The sequence below is a fragment of the Zonotrichia leucophrys genome, chromosome 5 (assembly GCF_028769735.1).
Source record: "Zonotrichia leucophrys gambelii isolate GWCS_2022_RI chromosome 5, RI_Zleu_2.0, whole genome shotgun sequence".
NCBI classification, from domain to species: domain Eukaryota; kingdom Metazoa; phylum Chordata; class Aves; order Passeriformes; family Passerellidae; genus Zonotrichia; species Zonotrichia leucophrys.
This window is the reverse complement of record NC_088175.1, coordinates 52,763,156-52,782,875: the sequence shown is the minus strand read 5'-3', so window position 1 is coordinate 52,782,875 and position 19,720 is coordinate 52,763,156. Positions and strand designations below refer to the sequence as shown.

General features: G+C 49.8%; 1 protein-coding gene across 1 annotated transcript; it reads left to right on the top strand.

Moving 5' to 3' along the window:
- The first annotated feature begins 926 nt into the window (after positions 1–926).
- PAX6 (paired box 6) lies at positions 927–18,344 on the top strand. Its single transcript, XM_064715623.1, is given in 15 exon segments — positions 927–1,119; positions 2,743–2,819; positions 3,202–3,256; positions 5,241–5,344; positions 5,347–5,364; positions 5,810–5,940; positions 6,868–6,909; positions 7,003–7,218; positions 7,769–7,934; positions 12,490–12,648; positions 13,425–13,507; positions 13,749–13,899; positions 14,034–14,149; positions 16,255–16,405; positions 17,296–18,344. Coding segments are annotated over 15 exon segments (1,710 nt in total). The 5' UTR covers positions 927–964; the 3' UTR covers positions 17,382–18,344.
- Positions 18,345–19,720: the final 1,376 nt, after the last annotated feature.

The following is a 19,720-nucleotide window of genomic DNA, read 5'->3' as shown; positions in this document are numbered from 1 at the left end:
AGAGCGGCCGGGAGAGTTGCGTGGGGAGGGGAAAAAAAAAAAATTAAAAAAAGGAACCCATATCCTAGGCCAAGGCAGCTCCCAGGCGCGGTACAGGCGGGGAGCTGAGCGGAGCTGAAGGGCTGTCAGCTTTAATCAGCCACCCGGGGATCTTCCCAACTTGTCCCCAGTGCCGGCAACTTTCCCAGCTCCGGCGCGGAGAGCCCGCACCGAGCCCCGCCGGGCGCCCCGTCCTGCCCCGCACCGGGCTCGCCCTGCTGCCGCTCTGGGGAATTATTTTTACTCCCTTTTTCAATCCAAATGCTTTAATTTATTGTTATTTTTTAAATTAAAAAAAACCCTTAACACCTTTTATTTCTACAAAACCCTCTTTGATCCAATCCCTCACTACAGCAAAGCCTTTTTTTTAAACTTTCAAGAATTTATAAACTCTTCGCCATGCAAGAAAAAAAAAATGATTGCTCCAGCGAAGCGCAGCAATAAACTTGATTCCATTTTCCCTCGCAAGTGCAATTGCAAAAAAAAAAAAAAAAAAAATCTGAGTTTGAATTTAACCTTGTAACGCTTTGCACGGAGGGGTTACATGGGCACTCAGAGCAGGAATAAATTCTGGAAAGTTTAAAAACAAACTTTCTCGAATGATTCAATGTACCTGGCAGAGGTTGTTTTGGAAAACGACAACGACGTACTAGAGAAGAAAAGTGAGTGCATCTTCCCCATTTTAGGGGCATAAAATAATAAAAGTGGCCCTTGACAATAAATGTTTATAGCTGCTGACCTTCACCAGCAACTCACCGCAAACCGATTCGTTTTTACCTCTTTCGCGTTTGCCCCGGGAAGGCGAAACTTTGCCCTTAACGCCTGAACACAGTTTCACCGGGAGAGGGGGGAAAAAATGCTCTCTGCCATGAGATTATGCCAAGATTTCCAGATTAAACCCCGAGCTGCGGATTAGGCCCTGCCTATGAGGACTCGGCAAATCGCGCCGGGGCTCCGGGGGTGCCGCGGGAGGAGCCGATGCCTCGCTGGCCGTGCGGGGCCTGCCCGGGGCCGCTGCTGGAGGCGGTGGCGAGCAAACACGAGCAGCTCCTCGCCCCTCTTACCTTGCTGCAGACCTCGGTTACCCTCTCCTTCTATTCTAAACCGCTCTCGGCTGTGTTTGGGTTTGTTTTGTTCCGCGGCTTTTTATTTTTTCCTCCCCCCGGTTCTTTTCTCTCAAACCCTCTCGGTGTCATTGGCGAGGTGCGTGCGGGCAGGGCTGGGAGCTGCAAGTTTTGCCCCTGCCTTTTGGGATGGCTCCTCTGGCCCCGTAGGCCCCGCGTTTGGGATTTTTGCGTGAAATGCGGGAGGAAATTGTGTGTGGGGCGGTGGGTTCGCCGCTCGGTGTGTGCCCGTGCAGACGTGTTCGGTGTGTTAAAGGGATGGCTCCGCGCTCAGCTCGGCTGAAGGAGATATTCCCGCGTCTCCTCTGGAGTGTGCAGCGTAGCTTGCTCTGCTGCTAATCAGGTAGCTCTCCAAAGAGCAGTAAATATTTACCAGCTAAAGTCTTCACGCTGCGAGAAAGTGCTTGTTTGATGTTTATTTTTATGGATTTGAGATTACTAAAAGCTACTTAATAAATTATACCGTGGCTGGTCCTGAATGGGGAAACGTGCCTCTTTGGTTTCTCCATCATATGCAGGAAGAGTAAAATTAATATTCATTATAGGCGCAAAAGAAAGAGAATGAGTATTTTTAGGCGAAAAAAAAGGGAGAGAAAATGAAGGCTGCGACTATTTCATTATTTTACCTCCTTTTTTTTAGCAACCCCCTTGAATGGGCTCTTTATTGTAATTGTCCCTCCCCAATTGAGCACCCCACTGAGCTGTTGTATCTTTTTACAACCCCTAACAACTCGCACCAGTAACACAATTACCGCCAGATATTTATAACGAGAAATTACTTTTCCATTTTCACCCGCGACGATTTCAAATAAATACGCGGGGACGCATAAATAAATAAATAAGTGGGCCGGGGGCTGGCGGCGGGAGGGGGTGGGAGAGGGAAGGAGGGAGGGAAGGAAGGAAGAAGGAAGGTGGCGAGAGGAGGAGAGAGGGAGCAGTGGAAGGAGGGAGGGAGGGAGCGGGGGGGAAGGCGCTGGGGACTGTCCAGGCGCTGGGTCAAGGCAGGCACTAATGAAGGGAGAAGGGGCTTGTTTCTCTGCTCTTTGTAAGTTGGAGGGTTGTTGGTCCGTTGAGTTGGGAAGCTGCGCGGCCGGTTAAGGAGCCTGGGTTTCTGCACTCGGGGTTTGGGTAGAGGAGCAGAATGGAGGCCATTGTTCGCTTTCTGTAGGCTTTGTTTAACAGTTCTCACCCCCTCCTGTTCTTACTTTTTAAGGCAGTGAGGCGAGGTAGACAGCGTGTGTCACAGTACAGTGAAAAAGGGGAAGATCTAAAGACCAAAAAAGAAGTTAATCACAAGACGGGGAGTTTGGGGGAGAAAAAGTTGCGAGCGCCGCGCGGAAAGGGGGAGAGAGAGAAAAAAAAAACACCACAAAACAAAAACAAAACAAAACAAAATCCAAAAAAACCAAACCAAAACAACCAAACTCGGAGGTAAAAATGGAGCCCCGCTCGCAGCACGCAGGGCAGCGGCGGAAGGTTCCCCCCGCCGTGTGCCCCCCGCTCAGCGCCCGCGCAGCGCCCGCGCACCTTCCCGGCGCCGCTGCACGCTTCTTAATGTACTTCTTCTGCTTTGTCCTAGAGGGAAGACTTTAACTAGTGACACGCAGATGTGCGAGTCCCTAAATTGTATGAGAGGACAGTCCACCCCGCTTTCAGGCAAGTTTAAAAACATGACTTCGGATTCTCTTTGTGATTCTTGTCGCTCCACTTAATACACCACCTCAGCGAAGAGCACTAACGACGAGGCAGTACGCCACCTGCATGCAATTAAAAAGAGAAACCACTTGGCGGGCTGCTTTTCTTAAAATTTTTCCCCCCCTGCGAGTTAGGGATACATATGAACTTTTTTTTTCTTTTTTTTCTTTTTTTTTCTTATTTTGCCTTGAGGTATTAAAGCCCCCAAATCCTTAAACGAACCGGGGGAGGGAGGGGGAAGATGCCTAAGGATAACAAAGTTATCCGGTGCAATATTAGCCTCTCTGCAGCTTAACCCGTGTGCATTGCCTGCCCTGATTAACGCCTATTTTGTCACTGCTAGACTGCTATAGGCGACCCCCGTGGGATTCTGCTCTCTCAGCCCACCATGCAGAACAGTAAGTGACTGCGGGCAGCGCAGCGGGCGGAGGGCTCCGGCCGGGCCGGGTTGGGAGGCGGCTCCGCGGGCAGCGGGGCCCTGCGCGCCCGCCCCGTCGGGGCTCGGGTACCCCGGGGGCTGCGGGGCCGGGCCCGGCAGCGCTGGCACGGCTCTGGGGCCGCCGAGCCAGGCCCAGCACCTGCCCGCATCCCTGCCTTGGCTGCCCTGCGAGCTGGGCAGGAAAAAGCCGCTCCGCGTTAGGTGCGGCTCCTCGCCACCTTTGGGTTTGCGCGCTTCCCGATGTCTCTGTGGCTTGTTAATTTTTTGGGGTTTTTTTGGGGGGTGGGGGCTTTTTGTGTTGTTGTTGTGGTTGCTGTTGTTGTTTAGGACCTCGTGGGTAGGCCTGTGTGCCTCTCAGAGGGGACAGGGTGAGAGAACGCGGGCACCGAGCCGGGTGTGGTGGCCTGGAGAAGCGGCCGCTCTTTGCGCCCCGGAGGAAGGGGCTGCGCGGGGGTCGGAGGGGCTGCCGGGCAGGTCCCAGCCGCTCCGGGCTAGGCCTCGTCTCCTCGGGACGCGGATCCTCGGCGGGATGGGCTCCGCAGCCCGAGGGCCCTCTGGTTCTGCGCGCGTTGCGGCGGCGAGGAGCGCAGGTCGGGCTGCGCGGCCCTTGCGCGGAGCGCGGAGCTCCTCTGGACCCTGACAGGGGACGCGCGGCTCCGGGACCCCTTCATCATCCCACCCTGAAACCCATTAATAAGTTGTGCATCCGGAAAAGCAGAGGTTTTAGGGATTTCTCGGACATCCCTTGAGCGAAGCGCTTTTTTTTCTCTTTTCCCTTTATTTATTTATTTTTTTTTTAATTTGGTCTGCTTCGATGTTACTTTGTGGCGGTTTTGCCCTTATTTATCTGCCGGGGCTGCTGCGTGCGTGTGCGTGCGATGCAATTTCATTTATCCCGAGCCAAAACGGAGCCCGGGCAGCCCGGGAGGGTTTTACCTGCGCCTCGCAAGGACGGCGGCCGCTGCCCTTGGCCGTGGCGTGCCGAGGGTTTATGGTAATGGGGGATGCCTTCACTCGGCCGTTTGGGATCGCCACTGCAAAACGCAGAAAAGATATCATTCGGGTGAAGCCTTTATTTTGTTTAAAGGTCGCGGCGGGCTCTTCAGGCTTTGTGTTAATAACTCCTGGGTGTATATGGTGCAGAGCATCCAAATTGACACCATATGTTTTCCTATTAGATGACTAGCAATAGAATACAAGGCGCATAATCATTGCCACTGGGCGAGATCTACACCGCTCTCCAGGGAAATTATATAATGATTAAGGCTTAACCTTTTAAGTGAAACTTTGATTTTGCTTTCCTCGCTGCCTTTTTTTTTTTTTTTTGATGTCGGCGAGGGTCTCCCCCGCACGAATTCGCGGGGATCAGGGGCTGAGAGCACAGGGAGGGAGCAGCCGCGGGACTGCGCCCCCGGGCGCGCATCATCCCGCCCCGGGAGAGAGGGAGGGAGGGATGTAGGGAGGGATGGAGGGATGGATGCTGGATGCTGGGAAGCGCAGGTCGCAGCTCCGGCCGCGCTGCTGGGCCGGGGCGGCAAATTCCCCAGCCCCGATGTCACTTCGAATCCATTGCGCGGGGAGCGCGCCCCCTCGGTGTGTCCGCGCAGAGCCCCCGGCTACCGCGAACCGCAGCCTCCCTCGGAGGGAGAGCGAGTAGAGTTCAATCTAGTCTGAGTGATATCCAAATGCGGACAGAAAGGGTCGTTTTATCATGCTACTATTTGTCGTGACGATGCAATTTTCAAAAGCAGAGTACTGTCATAAAGTGACACGCCTGCCACAAGTGCTCCAACTGATCTTTTCAATTAGCCTTCCATGCATGATCCGGGGCGACTTCCGCCTATTTCCAGAAATTAAGCTCAAACTTGACGTGCAGCTAGTTTTATTTTAAAGACAAATGTCAGAGAGGCTCATCATATTTTCCCCCTCTTCTATATTTGGAGCTTATTTATTGCTAAGAAGCCTGGGCTCTTGGAGTCAATTTATCAGGAGGCTCCAAAGAGAGGAGAGCGGAGAGCGCGTAGAGCAGAGCTTCTCCAGGGAGACCCTCAAAGCCTGGAGCTTCAGGTTGGGCACTGGCGAGGCAGCCTCTCGCTTTGCTTTTGGCGAAGCGAGCTGCGGCTGTGCGGATGCAGGCAGGCTCGCTTGGGCTTGGGCTTTGGGCTTTTATTTTATTTTTTTTTTTTCCGGCGGGATGGAGGATAAAAAAAAAAAAAAATGAAAAAGGAAAAAAGAAAAAAGGCAATGCAGAGGAGCAACCCAAGGCGATGCGGCCAGGAATATTTCTGGGTTTTTGGGTTGGGTTTCGGGGGTTTGTGGCTGCGGCGGGTTTCGCAGTCGGGCAGCGCCCCGCGGCCGCGTTTTGGGAGGCGCGGAGGGCGAGGATGGCGGCGGGACCCGGCGGGGAGCGGCGGGCAGGGACGGGCTCGGTGCCGCCTCGGCGGGGGCTGCGCGGCTCGGGCACGGGCACGGGCAGCGCAGGGTGCTATGGTGGGCGCTGTGCTTCCCGCAGGTCACAGCGGCGTGAACCAGCTCGGCGGGGTGTTCGTCAACGGGAGGCCGCTGCCCGACTCCACGCGGCAGAAGATCGTGGAACTCGCTCACAGCGGCGCCCGGCCCTGCGACATCTCCCGGATCCTGCAGGTGAAGGCGGCGGCGCCCCCCGTGCTCCCACCGCTCCGTCCGCTCCGCTCCAGCGCCGCTGTGTCACCGCCGGGCGCTGCTGCGACCCCCCCACACCCACCCACCGCCACCACCACCACCACCCGCCTTCCAGCCTAATAAAGCGATCCATCCGCTCGGTTCTTGCTGCAAATAGACCTTCCGATGCGTATATATAGAGATATATATATATGCCTTCTCAAATATCGCAGTTTTTTCGCTTTTCGTTCCCCCTTATTTCCATCCGGTGATAACCTGCACTGTCGTTTACAGTTAGTTGGCTGTAATAAACTGAATTATACGGCTCGGCATAATTTCAGTTTCCTCTCCTTCCCTCCGTACCCCCCCCCCCCGTATTTACTTATGATTTTGTGATATCTGTATGCATTTGGCGTGGCTTACTCGTTTTGGTTTTTGGTTTTTTACTTTTTAATTTTTACCTTTTTTTTTTTCTTCCAAAAAGCAAAACAATACCTAAAAAAAAAAAAAAAAGCTAAAAAAAAAAAGAGAGAGAGAGATAAAAGAAAGCCCTTCAAAGCCACGCCGTTTTAGCCCGGAATCTGTCCTTACGGACATTCCTGCAATCTGGCGCAGTTCAGGGGTATTTTGTAAATGTTGGTCTTGAAAACCCTTCACTCACCCCTTCCCCCTCAAGTCCTTTGGCTAAGAGCAGTGAGAAGGATGGAGACTAGTCTGGTTTACCTATTGTTCGCATTTAAGGCGTATTTTAACCTTGATACTAAGAGAATTACGTTTTGACCAGATGATTTTTTTTTTTCCTTCCAAATGTTTTTAAAGTATCACTTTTGTAGAGGGTAGGGCCACGAATGTAATTTTTTTTTTAAGAAAAAAAAAAAAGACTCTCTAAGTAAGTTCTCATACCATTTAAGGTATATTTTTGTGTTATAGACCCATGCAGATGCAAAAGTCCAAGTGCTGGACAATCAAAACGTAAGCTTGTCATTGTTTAATGCATACTTAAACAATTTTATTTTTGTCTTGAAATTATTAATAATGTGATTTTCTGTCCGCTTCCCTATCCAGGTGTCGAATGGATGTGTGAGTAAAATTTTGGGCAGGTATTACGAAACTGGCTCCATCAGACCCAGGGCAATCGGAGGTAGTAAACCGAGAGTAGCGACTCCAGAAGTTGTAAGCAAAATAGCGCAGTATAAACGAGAGTGCCCCTCCATCTTTGCGTGGGAGATTCGAGACAGATTACTATCAGAGGGGGTCTGTACCAACGATAATATACCCAGTGTAAGTTCATGAAAAAAACCTTCCTGTGTGCCGTGTACAATGCTGGGTAGCCGTAGCGAGCCTCTGCTTCCTTTGTTTTGGTATCAGAAGAGAGGATAGCAGGTTCACATCATTTGCATGTGGCAGGGTCAGACGCATTTTTTCATACAGAATCTGACAAATGCCTTTAAGGAGGGGAAAAAAAAATAAAAAAACCAATATGCGGGTCACCCCTGTGCCTGGCGCCTCAGGACTGCAAGCATCAGTCGGAGCCATCACTCTGGTTTTGCAGGGTTGGGTTTGGGGCGCTTTTTTTTTTCCCTTTGCTTTTTTTTTTTTTTTTTTTTTTTTTTTTTTCCCTTCTTCCCCCCCTCCCCCGTGGTTTGTTTGTTTGTTTGCACCACCACCACCAGCAGTGAGCGAGCCGGGGCGGCGGGGACGGCTCAGGGAAGCCTTGACTTGCGCCCAGGTCGAGCCGCCCGCTGCGCGGGGGGACGCGGGGGTTGCGCGGGTGCCTGGCGGGGAGCGCGCTACCGCACTACCATTGCCTTTCCTGTCCTTTGCCTTCCAGGTGTCGTCGATAAACAGAGTCCTACGCAACCTGGCTAGCGAAAAGCAACAGATGGGTGCCGACGGGATGTACGACAAGCTAAGGATGCTGAACGGGCAGACGGGGACCTGGGGCACCCGGCCCGGCTGGTATCCCGGCACCTCGGTACCCGGGCAGCCCGCTCAAGGTAAGGCACAGCGCGGCGGCCGCTCCCCGGCCCGGATCGGCTCGGTTCGGCCCGGATCGGCTTAGTTCGGCTCGGTTCGGCGGAGATGGGTCCGCCTTGCCCCTTGCCCGGTGGGTGCGGAGCGGTGGGCGTCCCTCGGTGGGCAGGGGCAGCCCAGCAGCATCCGCGGTGCCGGCAGCCTGGCGGGATGCGGGGCTGAGCCTGAACCTCGCCCATCGCCCGCTAATTGGGGCTGCCGCTCCCTGCCCGAGCCGGGGTCTCTCCCCAAAGCCGAGGCCATCGGGAGCTATCTGCGTAGGGCTGATTGTAATTCCTCCTCAATGGACCCGAAACAACTTTGTAAATATAGGAAACTGTTTATCCTGAAGATTAATAGGTATTTGTTGTAGGAATGACAAGGGGATAATATGAAGGATAATGGGATGTTACGTTACATACTTAAGATGGTTAATGGCTTCTTTTTGAATGCGGGCTCTGTTGAGGCTCGGCTCTCCCTGGCTCTGGTCATTCCTTTAGAAGAGGTGTCTATATACAACAACCTGCTTTTTGTTTTCACCCCGCAAGGAAAAAAAAATCGGTAACAGTGTGCGGAATATCTGGTACAAAGGATGTTTCTGTCACACGCAAGAATTTGTTATGGGAACAATTCTGTCGCTATGTAATTGCTCATTAGAGATCGTTTTGTTTCTCATTAAGGCGACATGAATAAGCGTCTAGTTGAAGGAGACAGCTGTAGAAATGTTCCACAGGAGACCTCTGGACACGATATGGCACCGCTTGCCAATTAGACATGTCAGTTTTAAGAGAAGAAAACAGTCTATGAAGGACACTAGAAAGATAGAGCGGAGCCCTCGCTTCCCCCCACCCCCGCTTCGGTGTTTTTTTGTTGTTCGGTTGCGGGGTTTTCTTTTGGCATTTTGTTGCGTGCCCGATGTCCACCCCAGGAGCCGGGGCCGCCCTGGCCTCGCCCTTACCTGCGGGGCCCGGCCGTGCCCGGTGCCGCAGCCGCGGGGCAGCGCGCCCTCCCTCCGCGGCTCCCTCCGGCCAGCGAGCTCTTGGGCGTTTTTGTTTATTTATTTGCCCTTAGGAAAGGCGCTCAAAAGGAGAAATGTCGGGCTCCCCGCCGCGGAGCGCTGCGCGGGTGCGGAGCGGGCACACCGGGGCGGCAGAGCGCGCTGTGCCCGGGGTGGGACATGCGGGGGACCGGGGGCTCTTTGGGGACCCTTCCGTGGCGCGGGGAGCAGCGCAGTTTCCGCGGGAGACCGCGGGAGCCCTGTCCGAAACCCGCACTTGAGGCAGGGCAGGGCTCGGGCCGCGGGTGTGCGAGGGGGAGGCAGGCAGGCACTTAAAACATCCGCCCGGCGAAATTAAAATTAATAAAATGGATTTCCTCTGGAATATTCATGCTCCCTCTAATGTTTTTCCCTAGCCAGGGGTATGTTGCTGGATTTTAAGAGTCCATTACTCAAAAAGCATAAGGCGAGGTTAGGTCTCAGAGGGGTACAAATATGGTCTCAATCTGATAAACGCCATGCAGCAGTGAATAAAATAATGGATACATGAGGGCTGACAGAACAAAAAGAGACATCTCTATCCGGGAGAAATTCTCCAGTGATTTAGTGGTTTTAGGGATCACCGAGACACTGTTTCTTATCTTTTTTTCTCCCCTCCCTCTCTTATAAGACTAAAGCCTTCTATAGGATTTAGACACTTTCTCTTTCAACAGATGCTACAATGTTTTGATCCCGGCTCTATAGCTGAGAGGTGCTGCAATTGGTTTGCTATCTTTTTTTGCTTGTTTTCCGCCTCACTGATTAAGACACTAAGAAACTAAGGAATGATTTTATTTCCCAGCGTCTTTTTTTTTTTTTTTTTTTTTTTTTTTTTCCAGGAAACAAATCCTATACCCAGCGTCAGATGGTCTGGCTATAGGATAATAGGGACGGACATTCACTTGCTTTCTTACGGATTAGGTCTGGAAGGTGGAACAGCCCTATTGAGATAGCTTCTTTTAGGGGCTTTAAAAAAAAAAAACCAAACAACCAAAACTCAAAGAAAAAAAAAAAAAAAGAAAGAAAAGAAGGGGTGTGTGTCTAAAAAGAAGATATCTTAATTGTCCGGGACAGGGTTGGAAATGACCATAAGCGAGTTTAGGTGAGACTTTAGGTTGGCTGAACGATTTTTGGGGGGATGAGGTTGGAAATGACCATAAGCGAGTTTAGGCGAAACCTTAGGTTGGCTGGAAAATTTTTGGGGGGACGGCGTTGGAAATGACCATAAGCGAGTTTAGGTGAGACTTTAGGTTGGCTGAACGATTTTTGGGGAGACGGGTTTGAAAATGACCATAAGCGAGTTTAGGTGAAACTTTACGTTGGCCTAATGATTTTGGGAGGATGGGGCTGGAAATGACCATAAGCGAGTTCAGATGAAACGTTGGCCAAAAGATTTTGGGTTTGGGACGGGAGGACTGGAAATGACCATAAACTGGTTTAGGTGAAACATTAGATTGGCTGAATGGGTCGGAAATCACCAAAAGCGAGTTTAGGTGAAACCTTAGGTTGGCTGAAAGATTTTGGGGGAACAGGATTGGAAATGACCATAAACTGGTTTAGGTGAAACGTTAGATTGTCTGAATGGGTTAGAAATGACCATAAGCGAGTTTAGGTGAAACCTTAGGTTGGCCGAAAGATTTTTGGGGGGACGGGGTTGGAAATGACCACAAGTGAGTTTGGGTGTAACTTTAGGTTGCCCGAAAGGCTTTGGGGAGCCGGGGAGCGCGCCGAGACGGGGCGGCGAATAAGCACAGCCTCAAAACTTTGCACCGGGGCCGCCCGTTTCGGGGGCTGCCCGGTGGGCTCCCCCCGTCCCCCTGCCGGCTCGGGGGGCCGCGTCCATCCCCCCGGGCGCCCCCCCGGCCCCGGGCGCTGCGGGCGCGGCCCGAGCGGACAGTGATGGATGAGGGCGGTGGCGGAGGTGAGCGCGGCCCCTCCGCGGGCGGGCGCGGCCCCCGGCGCTGCCACCCGCGCTTGGCAGGGCGCTGCCCCGCCGCGGCGGCCGTCCCCGGGCCCGGGGCTTTGTGTGCCCTGAAAAGCGGCTCCCCCCGCCCCCCCGCTATTCACCCGCCGCCGGCCGCCTCAATGGGGCTGCGGCCGCCCATATGGTGACCACGGCCGCTGAATCCCTGTGTTTAAATGGAGGAGAAAGTTCGGGTTTTAAAACATTTCAAAGTGGTTGAAAGGGTCCCACCAGATCCTGTCACAATTCCCCCCGAGCTTTGAAGACCGGGGCCATTGTTCGCCGATTATAAATGATATTACTTTAAAGTTGATTTCCCACAATATTTAAAGGATGTCGCGGGAGTGTCGCTATTTATTTTTGGCGTAACTTTTCAAGGGAATTAGCATAAGTAGTCCATGCGTCCCTCACCCCGGCTCCCTCTTTATGCGACATCAAAAACGCTTCGAAAAATATGCTTTGAAAGGAGAGGGAGAGCTCATTTAGGACAAGGACTTCTCTGCCTCGCCGGCAGCCTCCGTCCCTCCGGCCCCGGCGTTCGGGGGTGCCCGCGGAGCCCCCCAAGAGCAGCCGGCCCCGGGCCGCACTGCCCCTGCCCGGGAGCCCAGCACAATGAAACTTTCCCCTGTTTAATGGCAGAAATTGCATTAAAAGTGGTGGAAATGCCCTAATTAAAAATGTACCACTTAAATGATATGCCAAGCGCTCAGCTGCAGAACGGCGTATTTAGCTAGTTAGTGAACTCGCTACTATTTCTTTTAAAATTACATGTTAAAATTTTAAAAGAAATCTTACTTTTCTCTGGTGCAACACATTACAAAGAATGGACAGTCCTTTTATCTAAATATAAAATTCCATTTTCAGCAATTATAGCCTGTTCTTGGTGATGATATAATTACAGCTGTGCTCAGTAATAGGTGTCAAGGCAATGCACACTCATACAATAGTTGAATAAAACTGCAGAACAATGCAGGCACTTCTAAATTCACAACCTTTAAAATGAAATTGACTGTGCAGAATTCAAATAAAAACTGGATAAATATTTTTTTAAAAAGATTACAAGCTTGGTTTGGTTTCTTAATAGCATTTTCTGCAAACCTATCAACATCTAATTGATTAGATAGGAATTACTGATTATAGATAATCTGAAATACTGAACATCACTATTTTAAATATAGCAATAGGTAAATAAATGCAGCAGACGGAGGAGACCGCCATGGCACTCCAGCAGGGATTCATGGAAAGAATCACTTTCAGGGGAAAGTATTTTTATGCAGGTTTTATTCCAGAGGGAAAACAAAATGAAATTAAGACCAGGTGATGGTAATTCCTCATCTCCGATGTTTACGTAAGGCTGGAAACAGAAATGTTTCCGTGTTACCTGTGCCATTAGCGCCGCGTTGCTTTGATACCCGAGACATTTTCAAGGGAGGGTGTCAGCAAACATGGCTGAACTCGTTTCCAGTTGCATTATTTCCCTGATAGGGATCTTCAAACACGAGTACCTGCATTTCACTTTCCGACTCTCTCGGTTCCACAGATGGCTGTCCGCAACAGGAGGGAGGAGGGGAAAACACTAACTCCATCAGCTCTAATGGAGAAGACTCAGACGAGGCCCAAATGAGACTCCAGCTGAAAAGGAAGCTGCAGAGAAATAGGACATCCTTTACCCAAGAGCAAATCGAAGCCCTTGAGAAAGGTGAGTGACATTTTCCTATGGCTGAAGCAGGAGAGAAAACAAAATGTGCCCTGACTACATTACCAGCCAAATGTTACCACAGCCATTCCTGTGCCTTATATATATGTATATATTTAAGCTCTGGGGCTCCCTCCGTGCTCTTTTATTCACAAATATTCATTGCTGGCCGTGGTGTGCCCTGCAAAGCTGTTACAATGGTTTTCGAAGGCGAGGTGTTCAGGGCAGGCATCCCACCGATGCTGCACCCTGGGATCCTCTCGGGGGGATAACTCTCCTCTCATCCTCTGTGCTGCCTTGCTGGGGAGGCGAGGGCAGGCAGGGGGCTGGCAGAGCCCTCCACGCCTGCCCCCACCTCACTGCCCATCCCCAGAGCCCGGGGCTGGGAGCAGGTGCCCTTTTCCCTGGCCGGCCTGGGCGCACCTCGCCCCGGACCCGCCGCGGAGCTTTGTCCTGGTTTTGCGCTGCTATCCGGCGACGTGCCATTTCGCTTCTTGGTGACAGGGTCACAGCTGCCTTGGGGACCCCCTCGGTGGAGGCAGAAGCCCTGGCTGCTTCTTGAGAGATGCAGCACTGCACCCAAGCCTGCCCATCCCCATGGCAATGCTCCCCAGCAGGCAAGGCGTCCTCCTCGCTAACGCACAGGCAGAAAGCTCAGCTTTGCCCTTACAGTGATGCTTCTTAGGAGCATTCAGAGCACAGGCAGTGCAGGAACAGCTCTGGTTTTACAGTCAGCCACATCAACTCTGCAGCTAATGCAAGAATATTTCCTTCTGCAGAATTTGAGAGGACCCACTATCCTGATGTGTTTGCAAGAGAGAGACTAGCTGCTAAAATAGACCTGCCTGAAGCAAGGATACAGGTACTGCAATTATGACTATTATTATTTTTACTATTCTACTCTGATTTTGTTACTCCTGGCTTCTCAAAGCATGGGGCAAGCCATATTTATGATCAGATATTTGCCCATACCCCTCTTTCAGGAAAATAGCAGCAGCTGGCTTTGCTTTCCCCCGCTGCTTTGCTCTTGGGCTGCGTGGGAGAGGCCCTGTGCCTCTAGTCCTTGTAAGGTCACTCACATCTCTCAAATGCTGTGTTTCCAGGTGTGGTTTTCCAACAGAAGGGCCAAGTGGAGAAGGGAAGAGAAGCTGAGGAACCAGCGAAGACAAGCCAGCAACACTCCCAGCCACATTCCCATCAGTAGTAGTTTCAGCACAAGTGTTTACCAGCCGATCCCACAACCAACCACCCCCGGTAATGCCCCCAACACACTCATCTCCATCCATCCATCCATCCATCCTCTGGGCCAAATGAGACTCTGAGGCTGTGCTGCCAGTTGCAATTGTGGTTAAACTAATGTGTCCATCTATCTGTCTATTCTATTATAGTTTCCTCTTTCACATCAGGTTCCATGTTGGGCAGGACGGACACGGCGCTCACGAACACGTACAGCGCGCTGCCGCCCATGCCCAGCTTCACCATGGCCAACAACCTGCCTATGCAAGTGAGTCCAGTGCCACGCCAGGGCACAGCACTGCCTGGGCACTCAGCAGCCCCTGGGCTGTGTGGGAGTGTGGGTGGGGACCCTTCCTCCGTGCCACGAGGGATTACAGACCCAAACCGTGCTGCAGTGGCATCTTTTCAGATGCTTTATTTGGGGGAATCAGAAAGGAAAAGGGCACTGAAAGATGTGGTGCTCAACAAGCGCTTTTCTCGGGTTCCCAAAGAGAAAAGTCCTCAGATTTGCAAGGCAACAAATCTGGGGTTAAAAAAAATGCTGTTTGGGGAAAAAAAATGTGGTTAACCTCTGGAACTTGCTGATGCCATATTGTGGAAATTGCTGCTTGAATAAGCTGCTGGAGGGATCCGACCTTCTGGATGTAGGTAACGTGGCAGAGGCACATTAGGAACACCTGAGAGAGGGAAGGATGTGATTAGCATCAGTGGTTATGCCAGCTAAGCCAGAATTGCAAGAGCTGTCAATCCTCATGCCTGAAAGCATTAGCTGATCACCAGCTGGGTTAGGAAGAAATCTATTCCTTTGGGGTCTGTTTCTATAGACCTTTCAGATGCAAAATTCCTCCTTTTTTAATGGTGGGGTTGGCCTAGGAAGGTGCTGGCCAATTACGGGAGTTTTACAGCTTTGTCTGAGGCGCACAGCATTGACCACTGCTAGAGACAGGCGAGCAGATTAGAGAGCCTGACTCCTTCGCTGCGGCAATTACCATGTTACTAATTGCTGAACCAAAATTAACCAAATAAAGTTAGAGTCTCGCAAGTCTGTGGAAAGAAGCGGCGCTGGCCGGGTCGCTGCTCCGTGACGCGCGAGGCCGGCGGCGCCGTCCCCGGCAGCAGGGCTGGCAGCAGATGACAAAAGATCAAAAGGCTGATCCAGGAGGGGACCCTTGGGAAAGCAGGAGGCCCCTGCTCCACCGCTGGGCACCTGGGCAGGGACACAGCACGTGTGAGGCTGGCTGGAAAGCGCTGCCTGCGTGGTCAGCGTGGCAGGGCAGCCAGGCGGCTCGGAGGGATCTCTCTGTGGGTGCACGGAGCGTTGTGTGCTCTCCCAGAGCAAATGGGGCTCTCAGTGAGGGCTGCTGGCATGTGGCAGGGGTGTGCAGGCAGGAAATGTGTGCAGATGTGTTGGGTCTGCTGTGCTCGGGGTGGGAATTACTCATCCTGCTTCCCATTCCCTGGCTGTGCTGGTCAGCACTCACCCGGCAGCCGGGAGCAGGAGAAGGCTCTGCTTGGTCCCTCTCCAGCACTGTGCCATCCCTCAGCCCCTGCCCCAGCTGCTGTCCCCCCTGGCACATTGGGGTTAGGGCTTGGAGTTGAGGTAAATGGAGATGTCTGTTCAGGGATGCTGCTGGCACAGGTTTGGGGTGGCTGATGGGGATCAGTGATGGGGATCGATGCACGTGTGTGTGTGGGGTTGGGGGATTTTCCTGCTGAGCCTTGGGCCCCCCAGCCCCACCCGTGGTCTGTGTGCATGTGCCCCACACTGGCAGATGCAGGACCAGCCTCAGTGGAGTGGCTTTAGTTACAGCACCAAGTGTGAGGTGACTAAAATGTTAATTACGTTTTATTTACAGCACCAAGTGTGAGGTAACTAAAATGTTAATTACGTTTTATTTACAGCACCAAGTGTGAGGTAACTAAAATGCTAGTTACATTTTATTGACAGCACCAAGTGTGAGGTAACTAAAATACTAGTTTTGTTTTAGTTACAGCACCAAATAGGAGGTAAGATGCTGGCCCTGTCTCTGGCTGCAAGTGGTAGGAGACATTTTCCAAAAGGAAGATGGGTATAAAGCTGGACAGCACTCAGGTTTAGGGATGTAACCCCTCCATCAGCATCTGGATGTAGGGATCTGCTCGCCAAGCACGTCTGAAAAAGCTCCAGTAACTGTCCATATTGGTTTTTAGCCCAAAAGCCTCCATGAAGGGCCTGCTTTGTTTGTCTCCTAAATAGGTCTTTACCCTGGGGTGCCTGAATTTGAAACGTGAAGCTGATTTTTTGCTGTCTGAGGGCTGGCACGTCCATGCCCAAGGATGTGATGCTGCCTTCAGCTGCAGGGCCACTCACCACGTTGTGCTTTGCCCCCACAGCCCCCGGTGCCCAGCCAGACCTCCTCCTACTCCTGCATGCTGCCCACCAGTCCATCGGTGAATGGACGGAGCTATGATACATACACCCCTCCTCACATGCAGACACACATGAACAGCCAGCCCATGGGCACCTCTGGCACCACTTCCACAGGTGAGTGAGCTCCCTGCTCCCCCAGCCTCCCTGCCAGCCTGCCTTGTCTGCTCCAGCCATCAGAATTCACTGTATTGGCTTGAGAGGTCTCTCCCCATCGCTTGGGGAGCTCTCTCTGCTGGGATTTGTTGCTGCCACACCAGGCAGAGGATGAAAATATATAACCTTGCAAACTAGAGCAAAAAAAAAAATTCTGATTTTTAAGCTGCTCCTTGGAGGGCTAGATGGAAAGAAAGCTGATTAACAGAGGTGGTGTGGAAATAGCAGGACAGAGGCAAGCTCTCCAGTGAGCCCCCCCACCCCTCAAAATCTTCCCTGTGTAATTAAATTCTAAATCAGCATTTATTTCAGCATTAAATTTCAGCAGAGGTATCCACAGTGGTGAGGTTAAGTGTATGTGAAACTGCTTGCAGTACTGGGCACATTTTTACCGTGTCTGTGTCAGATGTTATTTATTGCTAAAGGTTTGAAGTTATCAAAGAGGCAGGGAACCTGTAGAAATATTAGCCCATGCATAAAAAAGGCAAATCAGGGTAAAAAAGGGCAAGTGTTAGCAGAAACAGGAGCAATCCAGGCACGTTTTAAAAGAATAGAACTGTTCTGTGTATTTTGGGCTGAATTCTCAACTGATACAAATGAGCAGAGGCTCTGGCATTTATCTCAAAGCGTGAAAGTTTATTTATAACGACAATCGGTGAGATGTGCATAATTTCTAAAATATGTGCACCCCCAACCCCTGATTCCACAGGCTGGTAGATGGTGAGATTTGATGTTTGCTGGGATAATTTGATGTTTACTGGAATACAAGCTCAAATCTGTGAAACCGTAAAGCAAAAATCGTGCTATGTATAGAAAAAACTAAAACATCCATTTTCCCTCTCAATTTTCAGGTCTCATTTCCCCTGGAGTGTCAGTTCCAGTTCAAGTTCCTGGCAGTGAACCTGATATGTCTCAATACTGGCCAAGATTACAGTAAAACATGTGTTAATTCCGTAAATGACTATATGGACAACAGTTGGATGTTCAGCAGTATTTTATAAAGGAAGAATGGCTCTCAGAGTACTTCTGTACTGCAACTGTGCCCTATGCTGTAACACATGGAAAAGACTTTCACATGGACCTTTGTACACTGAAGGCATTATATCAGTTGGAACAAATCTTCATTTTGGTATCCAAACTTTTATTCATTTTGGTGTATTATTTGTAAATGGGCATTTGTATGTTATAATGAAAAAACAAAAAAAGAACAATGTAGACTGGATGGATGTTTGATCTGTGTTGGTCATGAAGTTGTTTAAAAAAAAAAAAAGAAAAGGAAAAAAAAAAAAAGAAGCCATGATCAACAAGCTTTGCCACGAATTTAAGAGTTTTATCAAGATATATCGAATACTTCTACCAATCTGTTCATAGATTATGGATTGACGTTCCAAGTTTGTATCATTCCATTGCATATAACTGAACCTGGAACAACACGCACTAGATTTATGTAAGAAAAAATATCTGTTGGTATTTCCAAAGGTTGTTAACGGCTGAAGCTATGTGCAAACAGGGGTTAAGAGAGAGCTGCCATGAAGAAAAGAGTTTGATAGATAAAAGGTAGATTGTGTCTTCGATATAATCCGATTTGTTTTATGTCGAAATGTAAGTATTTGTCTTCCCTAGAAATCTCCCAGAATGATTTCTATAATAAAGTTAATTTCATTTATATTTGACAAGAATATTCTATAGATGTTTTATACACATTTCCATGCATCATACGTTTCTTTTTTGGTCGGCAAGAGTTAATTGTTCTTAGATATAGTTGTACTACTGTTCACAGTCCAATCATCTTTGTGCATCTAGAATTCATTCCTAATCAATTAAAAGTGCTTGCAAGAGTTTTAAACTTAAGTGTTTTGAAGTTGTTCACAACTACATATCAAGATTAACCATTGTTGATTGTAAAAACCATGCCAAAGCCTTTGTATTTCCTTTATTATACTATTTTCTTTTTAACCTTATAGTGTGGTGTTGCAAATTTTGTTATTGTGCTAGGTTAACCTCATTAAGCTTTATTTTGATTTTATTTTCAGTTTTCAGTAAGGAGGGGCTCTTAAGGAACACTTCATAGAGTTTCAGCCCTTCCACCAGCCTGTAATTTGGGCTAACAAAAAGAAGACAGCCTTAAGTTTAATTTTGATTTTATTTTCAGTAAGGAGAGGTTCTGAAGGAACACTTTTACAGACTTTCAGCCTGTAACTTGGGCTAACAAAAAGATAGGTTCATGTATCTAACTGTTTATTTAGCTGGGGTTTCTGGGGATGCTCTAAATGAACTCCAGAACCCAGCAGAATTTCCAGAGGGGATTTGCACCGTGCCAGGCCTGTGTCTGTCTGTCCCCGTTGTACCTAAAGGACGCACGGACACACGTACACCCAGATGTACACCCCCCACTCCTAAAAATTGGTTTTGTTAGGGTGCTTGAAAGGGGGAAAAAAACAACCCAGCTGCGTTTTTAACAGGCTCTTTGGGAGAGTGAATGCCATCCCTTTATATTGCCACACAGCACAATCTTAGTGTAATTTTCCATTGAACTTGTAACCTGGTTAATACCTCAATGCGCTTTGTGTGAGGGTTGTTAGTGTGGGCGTGGGTGGAGAGCTGCATGTCAAGGAATAATGAGAGAAGACAAATCAACAGGCAACAACAATGCGAGCTGGGACTGGCTAGTGAAAGCTAAAGGCCTTTAGTCACTGGCAGGGAAATCTAAACATTCCCATATCTATGAAGCTGGCTCATTGTGCTGCGGTTGTTACTCTCGATGCTGTGCTGAAAAAAGGGATCTCATGATTAAAAAGCCAATGTGAGGGGAGTTTTGAGTCAAAGCACAGGCATCACAAGCAGCCTTTGTAAAGCAGAGGTACCATCCAGGCTGGTTATGTTTTCCTTTTGGCATTTTTGATAGCACTTCACTGGAGATTGGGGTAGCAGGGCTGTGCTGCTGAGGCGGCTGCAGTGCTGCAGATGAGATTAAATGCACGTAAACTCAGGATCCTTTGGGGAAAAGAGCAGCTTTGCTCAAAGCATGAGATGATGGTTATTAAAATGAAGAGCTTAAAGCAAGCAAAAATGTGCTTTGATTTTGATACTGGTCAGTTTTAAGTATATTTTAAGTTTTAAAGACATCCATTCACAAATGTCAAGGGAACAACAGTTTTAAATTTTTTTTGTACATTTAGTACATTTTTTTTAGTACATTTAGTACATTTTTTTAGTACATTTAGTAAATTTTTATCAGAGCTGTATTTATAAGCAAGAGACCAATTGCATTGAACA